Below are 12,564 nucleotides of genomic sequence, written 5' to 3'. Positions count from 1 at the left end.
ACTTTGTGGAGTTGCATGTTGGCCGAAATTGCATACGTCTTTTGGTGTGTCGTACCGGGGCAATGACGGTCACCGAAATGCATATTCCTATAAATTATGCAGGCTTTTTTTCTTGAGAGGGAGAGGTATGCATTTCAAAATCAAGCTATTTAGAGACATTAGATCCCGAAGCTCGAAGAAAATTTTCAAGTTAATTAACTCTCTTGCAAATACTCTATAATAATTTATGATTTACGAAATACTTTTGGGTCCCCTTAGAGCTCGCTCCCGGTCCTATTGGTAAGTTTGGGGTGTGGCAGTTAAGGACCTGACAAGAATGCAAATCGTTGGCTGCGACGAATAGTCCTGCATATAGTTGGGCAATGGGTGCATTATGACGTAACAAGCAAATGACGTATGATTTATAAAGAAAGTTGTTATCTCATAAGACCTTATCTTCATCGCAAGCCTTCTATTGTCTTTCAATAACTCCAATATATTAGTTCTAAGAAGCCAAACAAATGTAATCGTGAGTAATCGTGATTACTTTTGAAATGTAATCGTAATCGTAATCGACTACTTCCTGATTTTGCTGTAATCGTAATCGTAATCGCGGGATTCACAAGTAATCGTAATCGCAATCGATTACATTCGTGAAGTAATCACCCCATGTCTGGTTGGAATTGGCAATATGACGTTACGTGACGTCATGAGGTTCACGTTCGCGTTCACACCGAACTTTCGAAAACGTTCGCGTTCACACGAACCTGAACCTTTCAGAGGTTCACACCATCCCTAGTTTCGAGTCGAGTTATGCAGCATCACTCATTATCGCGTCACGGCGGTATGAATGACGTGTGGTAAGTGCAAATATATACGTCTTATGCGACCACAAAGACTATAATGCCAGTTCTACATTACATTAAGGATTATTTGGTATATTTCCATGCCATATCTATTTCATTGCACTTTGTGACAATGCTGTGGGTTGATCACGACTACCAGATATGTCATTTCCACTAACGTACTTAGCCTTGTATTACATGTTCCGTATGATGGGATACGACTTATCGAGGTTTACAGTATTTCTAGGCGTGAAATAGTATCCGATTTCGAGATATCGTAGATTAACCGTTACGTTATCTTACACCTGTATTCGTCAGGGCTCCGCATTTTGTACAATGATCCCTACTTACTGACCATTGCTGGATGGTGTTTATGAGTTATGCTGGTCTGTAATATTTCCAGGTCAAAATATGTGCTCAGCGATTCAGCAAACAAACATTCCATAAAACCAGGTGTACTTGACCACCCGTATCCCTGCTAATATTATCATCGCGCCGTGTGTCAGATAACTGCTCTCTAACACAGCAGCCATGATTCAATCAGGTGTTGGAAGCTCTCTGGGAAGTGTGCTACGCGTCTATAGGTTCTCCTCGCCAAACACGGAGACGCAGTCCAAATATGATGTCTAGTTTTTTTTAAGAGCCATTTTCGATTTTCCCGATGATAAATATACTTACTGATGTGCTACAATTCCTACAACTACACAATGTAAATATTTTTCGTAAAAATTTATTCAACGATAACGAAGTAAACGAAATTGCATCCCTTTTCATTGAGGATCTTTGAGAAGCCATATTTCGTTTCTTCTGTTGAAGAAACGCATAGGACTATCGTAGCCCGCTGTATACACGTCATCTTTAAGGAATTTCTTTTCATCTCTGTTCAAGGATGTGACAAGTCTTTTTAGTTCAAATTGAATTGCCTTGATGTTCGACCAGCCTCCGTACGTTCTGTAACGGTGTAATAAACGGAATTATGATAGGACCCAAATAAAATACAACGACTTTTATATCTCACATTTAACCACATGAAAGATCGAACTATCATTAGAATTAATTGATGTATGCATCGTCTCCTGGGAAATTATTTAACTGGAACCTCAGTAGTCAGTACATGTTAATTCAATGGTGCCGGACAAGTGTGAGCACTGAGCAGTTGGTCATTATCATCTAATCTCGTTTAACGTTTCAGTTTATATATCGCTATATTGGCATCCAGACTGTCAGGTAGAGTAGAACATATACCAGGAAAGCAACTTACCTCACGTAGACAGTCATGGGTGAGAGTTTTTTCAATGTAACACCGTCTCCTGTTGGCTCAGGAGGGTTTTCCTGATGTTTCTTCGGAATATAGAAGGCCATTTCAGAAGAGTACCCGCTTTCAGTCTGGGAAATCGTGTTCAAAACAGGGGCCGTCATAGCAATTTTAGTTCCTATACAGAGAAAGAAATATCGCTTGAGCGTTGTTGGTTAGTAATGATAGATATGATTTTACCATTCGCGTTCATGCCGCTGATGTAGGAAAAAAGTTGGTTGAAGCCATTATTAGATTTTGTCGCAACCCACCATGCAGCTGGGTATATCCTCTCTTCGTAAGCGTAACGTGGGGTGTCCTACAATAAGACAGCGTTGTAAGCACGTCATCTCACTGACTGGAGAACGCCAAATGTAGCTTACCTCATTGAAACGTTCGACAGTCTTATAGGGTGCAATCTCAATTTGACCGTAATCGGAAACCGAGTCTTGTGCTGTGACGACGTCGCCACTGAGACAGGTTATCGCTACGGCTACGACGGTTGAAATTGTTACTAGATTCATTGTCACTTGATGCAGTTCTTGCCGTAGTGAAATTCTTCTTTGATTGCCGTCTGGTTCGATTCAATCAGCTTGTTTTGACTGTCTGCTGAAAGTGCACGGTATATATAGGCAATGAGCCAAACATGAACGACAATGTCGCATCTAAAATTTAAGTGTTATGCAAGGTATTACATAACGAAATTCTGCTGAATCACCTGAGGCACTGTTTTTCGTAACTTGCCGATAGATTGTTAGGATGGTGTTTGTAAAAAAGGTTAATATCAGTGTAGGGATGATGTGAACGTGAGGTTCACGTTCGCTTTCTGTGTGTGAACCTCATAAATGTAGAGGTTCACGTTCACAAACGAACCTTGGTAGGTTCTGCACTGTGAACCTTTTTCATACAATACAAATTTTCATGTCATTGTAACATCTTTGGTTAAAAGTATTTGCATTTCAACTTCGGACCACCGTATGCATGGCGCTGGCAGCATAAAATAAACAACCCTAAACGAGCATGTACCTTACCAATCTCTAAAATTTTACTTGCTTTGTTGCAAAAGTTTGCTCGAAATATTCAGCTTTCCGTTTGTGAATATCTAGTCATCTCGTGACTCTCTGCTGCTTTGAGCTTGACCCGCAATCACACAACATTACTTGTTGGTAGTCTGCAAATGATGCTTATTCATCCAACCAATGAAATTGATATAAATAATACATCGTTGCCTAATGTAAAAAAATCTAGTAGGCGTACGAGATCTATCTTGGTTTGATATGTATATTGTATCATAAAAACCAAATCCATGTGATTGAGGTGTTGGCAACTGTATAACTTGTTCATAAGATAATATCAGAAGCAATAAGTATAGAAACCCGTTTTACACTCTGCAAAATATCAATGTAGCAATATAGTCAGAAGCCCAACACATTGACCGGTCTGGCCTGGACCATTGAGGCGAACGCTTATATGCCCTTGCAAGTCCACGTTGAAATTGTCGGCAAAGCGACGGAAGATATTGATTTTATTGGATTATTATAGCATTTGATTGCTCCAGTTGATAAATATGGTGACGTTTAAAAAGTCAGCATGTACTTAACCATTGTGGCATAGTGTATATCCTGAGTCGTCGCTAGGTATTGTGTACGACTGTACGTATCACTTCACTGAAATGTATGGTTGCAAGTAGCAATAAGACGCCACATGACGTCATAGGGTTCACATTCGCGTTAACACAGAACCTTTCAAAAAGGTCCGCGTTCACACGAACCTGAACCTTTCAGGGGTTCACACTAGGGATGGTGTGCTAGGCCAGTGCTCTTCAACCTTTTTCGTCGTGGTACACCCTTTGAGCGTTTACTCGAAACTCGTTCACCCCTGACCAGATAACTCACTGATTCGTCCGTATACTAAGCCTGATCCAGGGGAGTTTAGCCTCCGTGTTATTCACGGCCGTGCTTCGAATACATGTATAGTATACTGTCGCATTCCGGCGGAGAGTCGTCGTGACCCGTCTGGACGTCGTATACTCCTGTTATATTGGCTACTCGGAACTTCGCAAAGCGGAGACGTGTTCTGTGCCATCACTCATTTCTTGAGATATGCCTTGCATACAAAAGTTTTTAGTTGTAGCAGCAGAACATCCCCGCAGGCGTAATATCTATGCACCAAAATCGCGAGTATAAATCTGGATTCCCATTCTTGTCGCGAGGACCACAAAAACATTTGACGTCTGGAAAATTTATTTCGTCGATAATATTGGTTGTTTCATATATTACTGTCAAATATTATTTATCCATTTTTAGCCCACGTTATCATATTAAACGATAGAGCTGATGGTCTCCGAAAATTTTGGGCACTAATTTATAATGATGCATCTTCCGGTTTTTATTGTTCCCTTTGTTGGATGTTGTTATTTATGACCTCCTATCAAGATTGTAAGCATAGTCGAAATATACATTGGAATCGGATAACGTAACAGTAAAACTTTTATTCGTGAGACGGTAACTATTCCGATTTGGTATTTCTTCACGCGATGCATCATTTTCCTCTGCGGTTCGCATTTGTACGGAGGGACTCAGATTACGCTATTATATCAAAAACGAAAACCTCAAGTCACCTTGAATCGCGCGAGGCGCGAACAAATTGCTCAGTTTAAAATCTTCTAACGATTTGGGAACCAATTCAAATGGCATTTCGACGGTCGCCAACACACGCCGCATAATTATTGTTTAACGGCTGGATGCCACCGTGCGTCCGCAGGTTGGCCACCTCTGGTCCTTTGAAATAAGGATAAACAAGGCTGCAACTTATTTGCTATGCTAAATACTAATTAGGGCTCGAGGTTACCAGACCACCTTCTAGCACTTTGGTTTGCAAACGCGACTCCATGAGACACCCTGTCCACGCCCCTGCAATGATGTAGCCTACACTGCGCTATTTATAAGCATCTCGCGGATAGTACCAATTCACTATTTCTGGGCTCTCGCTGTGCATGGTTTCCTCAAGAATCATTATAGACATATATCGCAAGCGGAACATACAACAATTTCATCCTGTTCTAATCCAAAAGGAGCCACTTAGTCCATTACCAACTTTAAAATGTTGGGGAGAAACTCAGAAACATTTGCTTATATGGTATCACAAAAGGAATGTTACTTACATGGTACGGACAGCTGATATGAACATTGTACCATATTGCACACCCTGGGGTGTGCGAAACACCCGGTTGAAGAGCACTGTGCTAGGCTACCCTTCGAAATACAAAATCAGTCATAGACAGGCCGTGTTATTTTTGGCATATGCCAAAACTGCCAAAAATAGCTTATTTTTGGCATTTTTCAATATTTATTTTTGGCGGTTTTGGCATCGTCCTCTAAATAGATAGTTTCAGACTCGAATTTGCCATAAAAACGCTTTATTTGGGTCAGTTTATCAAAAGAGACCACGAAATGTGCAGCATCCACTTATAATCAGTGCCAACAAACAATAATAATAAGAAAAAACCTAGCGATTACATAGGTTAATAATATCAAACGAAACCACAAAATGTGCAGTATCCACTCGGAATCGGTGCCAATAAGCAAAAAGAAAGATAAGCCTAACAAACACGCTCAACACCTGATTGTCATAGCTGTTGAATAGACTTAAATTGTTTGCACTGTAACAGTGCTTCTGAACTTGAGTCAGCTAAGTTTCTCCTGAATTCATTTTTCGCCCTACGAATCTGGGAAATATCGGCTTCAACAGTAGCCGTTGAGGGAGAGAATGTTGCCAGTCCTCCACAAAAGGTTTTCAGACCTTCAAAATTTTCGGAGGGCCGAACCGGCTTCCAAGCATCATGAAAAGAGATCACTTCGCTGGTGCCATCGATCTCAGCGCGGAAAGAATTTTCTTCCCGATACTTTTCCAGGAGTTTCCTGTGTTGTCTCTCGACACATTCTATTTTGTAGCCCGACCAACCCATCTCCTTCAAGTTTACCGACATATTTTCGGAGGACTTTTGTAACTTCAGATGGCTTTAATATTACCAACTCACATGGAAGAGTCCTGGGAAGGTTAGCTTGTTTAAGAACATTAACGCAACAAGACTGTCTGGCAAAACGAGACTGCAGCTCAGAAATAGCCAGACAGTTTGTTGCGTCACAATGTCCGAATCGATCACAATGCGAAAATCGTGGTTGAATTTGGGGGTTCCAGATCCATGAGCAGAAACCAATTTATATTTTAGTAATCAGTGCAGCGGCAGCTTTCCATTTATACCGTTTTATCAAATTTAGCGCTCGGCAAGCCGGTCAAAAATGGCCGTAAAATTGCCTTTGAACAAATGGAAAGTATGACTTAAACCAAATGCAGTCAGCCGTTCAATCTCGCTGTGCCCACACCATTTAGGACAACATGCTTACACCCCTAATGGGTAGGCTAGACCCAGATTAAGAAACCTGCCCTTCACACACGCTCTTCTCGCTTGTAACGTGGTCCTGTTAACACAACACCATGAACAAAACACACTATTGGCAGGCCGTTTTATTTTTGGCATATGCCAAAAATTGGTTATTTTTGACATTTTCAAATTTTTATTTTTGGCAGTTTGGGCATCTGGCTCCTGAAATGCCCAAAATAACACGGCCTGGTGATAGACCTATAACTTAAAAACTAAGGAAGCAATCTTTCTAAAATTCGAACTCAAGGTGTTTTGACTGACATCCCAACTTTGATGGAAAATGGTCGACGTTTTTCTGACTTTCATTGACTTTTATGATTTTTGAAACTAATTATTCGCAAAACTATTCCTGGCAAAAATTTTTAGTGCTTTTGTCTCGTGATGCTCCTTATGGATTTAACTCAATTCAAAGAACCAGGTCAAAAGTTTTTTTTATCTGAGCAGGGAGTATCATGGGGATTTTTTTTTCGAGAAATTGGAAAAGTTGTTGATATTTCACTTTGACGAACCCATAGGGGTATAGCCCTCACACGGTTGCCAACATTATGCCTCGGGACAGATGGCAGCAGATGAACACATTTCTATACATTTCAATGATAGTATTATTTTTCCTTCAATAGATGATCCCAATACAGGCAAAGTTTTCAAAATGAAGCCAAATGAAACCGGTAATTAATCATCTACTTCCCAATTTTCAAAATTTGGCCGGACAATAAGTAATTCAAATACTTTCATTTATGCCACAGACCTCATGGGTGGGAAAACTACGGCCCGCGACGTCGTTTTGTGCGGCCCGCGAAATCCTCAAGACACGTAAAAGTATTGATAAAATGCGTACTAAAAATCAAATTACTGTGGGTACTTGATTAAACTTTTTCTTAACATATTTCAACATGATAATGATTGGTTATATTCTTATCATAGTAATATTTTTATAGCATTGATGGCGCGATAGCCCGACCTCGAGGCCCATGCATTTTGAAAGGTTTCAATTGCTAAGCATCACAGAAAGTGAAGCGTAAATGACGTAATTCGGACCATGAGTGTGATTTTAAATTGACATCAAGGGCAAGTTTATTACTTTTAGTGCTGTACTTGGAAAAACCGATTCGCGAGTATGTTAGATAAATTCATTCTATGTTCTCATGAATTGTCAAAAGGTGGAAATTGAGCTATGCGAAGGGTGCCGACTGCCGAGTTTGAATCATATTGATGCATACCAGGAGGTATTCAATTTTCGACAGCATAAGCATTCTTCCGCTTCATGGGATGAAAATGATAGTATTGATATGGAAATGCGATACTAATCCTATTTTTGATCGAACAGCACGTTTTAGAAAATATCATGGTATCGCGCACTCCCCCATATTATAAGGCCCGTTGTATAGTCGAAGAGCAATACGGCGAAGTTGTATCGGATACGGTGTAAACAGTTGCGCGATTAGTAAAAAATATGGTGGATCGTAAAAATGCAATGTTGTGTAGCTTTATTCCCGAAAATTAAAGGCTACACTACACTTGCTTTTATACTTCAACATGTAAGGTGGCGAGATAGCGCAGTGGTATACTCCGCGGCTGCAACACCAATGGGTTGCGGGTTCGAGTCCGACCGAGGTCGTCTTCAGATTTCTTATACCTAAGTGTTGGAGGTTTATCTAGGCTCCTCCTCGCCACCTCGCCGCCTCATCCGCGTAAGCGGTGCTATAAGTAGGCAGTTACGGAATAAAAATGAAGGATATCGGCCTGGTGTAAATGGCTATAGTAGTCGACAAACACCATGGATACCACAAAACAAAACAAACAAAAAACATCAACATGTATGTTTCCAGACAAAAGAACTGATATTAATTAGAGCTCAAAGTATATGATACTGGGAAGTGAAAGTGAAATATAAATACTACTTCTAAAGGCGGAAAATGTATTTCATGTCTTTAGTCAAGAAAGTTTCGAAGGTGGTATGCTAAAACAGCTCTAAAAGTAAAAAAAAAGTCCGAGTCCACTTTTCCAGATCAGGACACGCCACGGACTGCTAGATCACGATTTGATAAGTAAATGCTAGATTGCGAAACATCAGTTTCAAACGTTATGATGAGCCATATATACTGTGATGAAATATTTAATATGGGCAAAGGGCGACAATTCGGTGTGAACGGAACCACGCCAACCCGCCACCAAAATTATATTCGCCGATACTTTCGTGAAATCATGCTGGCTTCTCCGTATCCACTGAGCGCGAAGCGGCTTCTCCGTATCCACTGAGCGCGAAGCGCGACGAAAATTCTGGGCTTGACTCAACTTTTATGAAAATTAAATTTGATACTCCGTGAAAACAGCCCCGAAACTCCTTAGGCCCTCTTCGTGATTGAAGGGTTAATCTACTTCTACTTGACAAACTGAAAATAGCGAAAAGTAAGTAAGTAGATCACAAAATATTACGAAGTAGAAGTAGAAGTAGCGAGAATCAGATGTACTTGAGTAAGTACCAGAAGTAGAGAATAACTACTTGATTACTTCGAAAAAGTAGATGTACTTCGTTACTGACCACCTCTGGTTGTTCCATGCATTTTATATGACTGTCTGTCTGTATTTGAGCGGTATTCCGTATGTTTGATCGTGGTTTTATTGTAACTAACACGACAATGAAAACACATTGTCAAATTGTGATGTTTTGAAACATAAGGCTCAATATGTATGCCAGAAAGCAACAATGATTGAGGTAGCGATTGGGTTAATAGTAGGGATGGTGTGAACGTGAGGTTCACGTTCGCGTTCTGTGTATGAACCTCAGAAATTAAGTGGCTCGCGTTCACAAACGAACCTTGGTAGGTGCTGCACTGTGAACCTTTTTCATATATTACAATTTTCCAGAGGTGGTCAGTAACGAACTATTTCTACTTTTTTGAAGTACTCAAGTACTTTTCCACTACTTGGGTACTTACTCAAGTAGATATGATTTCCCGCTACTTCTACTTCGTAATATTTTGTGATCGACTTACTTACTCTTCGCCATTTTCAGCTTGTCAAGTAGAAGTAGAGGATTGGAGTGACCAATATGATTTCACGAAATTATCGGTGAATACAATTAAGGTGGCGGGTTGCATGGTTCCGTTCACACCGCATTGTCGCCCATATGAAATATTTCGTCACAGTATATATGTCCCTAGTCCCATCATAACGTTTGAAACTGATACCTCGCAATCTAGCATTTACTTAACATGTAATCTAGCAGTCCATCCAGGGTTGTAACCAAGTCACAAGGCACCGAGTCACAAGTCAATCTCAGTTTTATAGTTGTGACTCGAGTCAAGTCGAGTCATTTTCAATTCACCACCGAGTCAAGTCCGAGTCCTAGTCAGCGAAAATAGGGTCGAGTCTGAGTCACGGTATTATGACTCGAGTCGAGTCCGAGTCATTGTGTTGACTGCTCAGATTCCTGTTCGTGTCATATTAAACCCACCTTTTATAACTCTCTTTGGTGATATCTAATGGTTCGCATTCATAATATACTAATTTTCCTCACTTTTAGCAGTTTCTGGTCGCATTTTCAAGTACCGGTACCAATAGACGAAATCCAAATAGTGTGGTTACTATACTATTCTTCGAAATTACAATGAAATGTCGGTCTTGGCGGTCAGCGTCTCGAGTCATATGACTTGGCTCGAGTCATGCACAATGACTCGAGTCCAAGTCGAGTCAATACAGAAATTGACTCGAGTCGAGTCTAGTCATTTCCGCATTTTGAGAAAATGACTCGAGTCAAGTCGAGTCATCAGAAAATCGTGACTCGAGTCGAGTCATGACTCGAGTCATTACAACCCTGGTCCATGCCATGTCCTAATCTGGAAAAGTAGACTCTGACTTTTTTTAGCTTTAGACCCGTCTTAGCATACCACCTTTGAAACTTTCTGGACTAAAGACATGACATATATTCTCCGATTTTAGAAGTAGTATTCATATTTCTCTTTCAATTCCCAGTATCATTACTTTGAGTTCAGAGATATCTAGAAGTTCCAGATATCCCTGAGAACTCGAGTCGCGATTTTTCGGTGCCGATGGTAAATTGAAAAAAATAAAGTTTCTTCAAGTAGCTGCAATAATATGATTTTATCATTATTTTTAAAATGTTTCTTGAAGCACAAAGCGGTGTTGCGGGCCGTCATTTGCCCAGCCCTGCTCTGTACCTTGTCGAATCTGTCCTGCTCTCTACGCCCCCTTCAGCAATCATCTTTAACATTCAGTTCTAGATACTCCTGTTTGAGTTCTAATTAATTTCAGTTCTTTTGTCTGAGGGACATACATGTTGAAGTGTAAAAGCAAGTATTGTTGTTGTTGTTTTGTGGTATTCATGGTGTTTGTCGACTAATATGACCGATATTTCTAATTTTCGATTCCATATCTGCCGACTTTTAGCACGGCCCACTTCTAGGCTTTTTGCAAGCCACAGCTTACGTGGATGAGATGGCGAGGAGAAGCCTAGATGAACCTCCAACACTTAAGTAAGAATCCTGGAGCCGACCTCGGTCGGACTCGAACCAACAAGCGATTGGTTTTTGTGGCTGTGGATTATACCCAGTGTTGCATTTAAAACAAACGGTGTTTTAAAACAAGTTTTAAACTGTGTTTTAAGCAAAGGCCTTTAACAAAACAAAATTGTGTTTTCTTTAAGTTGTAAAATTACGCCATAATTGTGTAAATACTTCCCAAGAACATATTGCATGAGCCTACGGACACTTACCACCCGATTTAGCCGACGTATATCGATATTGGATGGTTGGAGCCCTCAAAATAGTCGGTTCAACACTGTTAGTACAGATATTTCGTTAAAGGAGCTATATTTACCCTATATTTTCAATTGTCAATGTCGAATTATTATTACGTCACAATTGAATACTCGTGACGTCGTGGCTTAATAAAAAATAGTAAAAAAAACAATAAAAAACATGTTTTAAATTAGGGCCTTGTTTTGAACATGTTTGTTTTAAATTGATTTTTCTTTTAAATGCAACCCCAATTATACCACTACGCTATCTCGCCACTAAAAGCAAGTGTAGTAATGCCTTTAATTTCCTGAAATAAAGCTATACAATATGGCATTTTTACGATCCACCAAATTTTTTATTAACGTTTACTAATCGCGCAAAGTGTTTACACCGTATCCGGTACAACTTCTCCGTATTGCTCTTCGACTAAACTACAGGCATTGTATTATGGGGGAGGGTGCCATACCAGGATAGTTTCTAAAACGGGGAGAGGATTAGTACCGCATTTCCATATCAATACTATCATTTTCGTCCCATGATGCGGACAAATGCTTGTGCTGTCGAAAATTGGATACCTCCTGGTATGCATCAACATGAATCAAACTTTACAAGTTTCGCATAGCTCAATATGCAGCTTTTGACAATCCATGCGAACGAATTACGATCGCTTTCACAACTACTTACTTACTTAAGTAGATAATAATCAGTCAATTCTACTTCTACTTCAAGTATTTTTAGGTTGCTTATGAAAAAAGTACTTCTACTCGAACTTCAGTAGATTTTTTCGTCGCTACTTCCACTTATACTTGAGTAGCTTTCTTGACTGCTTTGACCACATCTGCAATTTTCACTTCATTATAACATCGTTCATTTCATTATAACATCAATTTATTGCATTTCTGCGGTCCACTCTATCCATGGTGTTGGCAGCATAGAAAAATCAACACTAAACGATCATGCACCATGAAAATCTTAAAAATTTAACATACTTTGTTGCAAAAATTTGCTCGAAATAGCCAGGTTTCCGTTTGTGTCTCCGCTCTGAGCTTGACCCGCAATCACATGAAATCAAGAGCGACACACTGCATGTAGGTAGTCAGCGAATGGTGCTTATTTAACCAATCATTGAAATTGATATCGTTGTCTGATGTAAAAAATCTAGCACGCTTTTACGGGGTCAATCTTGATTGCATATGTTTATTGTATCATAACAACCAAATCCGTGCGATTGGGGTGTTGGCT

The 12,564-nt window shown here is 40.0% G+C and overlaps 1 protein-coding gene across 1 annotated transcript; it reads right to left on the bottom strand.

The window, feature by feature from the left end:
* Positions 1 to 1,538: 1,538 nt before the first annotated feature.
* On the bottom strand, positions 1,539 to 2,777 carry LOC145433755 (heme-binding protein 2-like). The gene is made up of 4 exons (XM_080310956.1): positions 2,502 to 2,777; positions 2,320 to 2,437; positions 2,086 to 2,257; positions 1,539 to 1,775 (listed from the first exon to the last, which is right to left on the bottom strand). The coding sequence occupies exons 1-4, from the start codon at positions 2,640 to 2,642 to the stop codon at positions 1,595 to 1,597; spliced, it is 612 nt and encodes a 203-aa protein (XP_080167082.1). The 5' UTR covers positions 2,643 to 2,777; the 3' UTR covers positions 1,539 to 1,594.
* Positions 2,778 to 12,564: the final 9,787 nt, after the last annotated feature.

The sequence above is a fragment of the Botryllus schlosseri genome, chromosome 2 (assembly GCF_051294905.1).
Source record: "Botryllus schlosseri isolate E-star chromosome 2, Bs_hap1, whole genome shotgun sequence".
Taxonomy (NCBI): Eukaryota; Metazoa; Chordata; class Ascidiacea; order Stolidobranchia; family Styelidae; genus Botryllus; species Botryllus schlosseri.
Note: the sequence above shows the minus strand (reverse complement) of the source record. Positions and strands in the feature narration are given on the sequence as shown.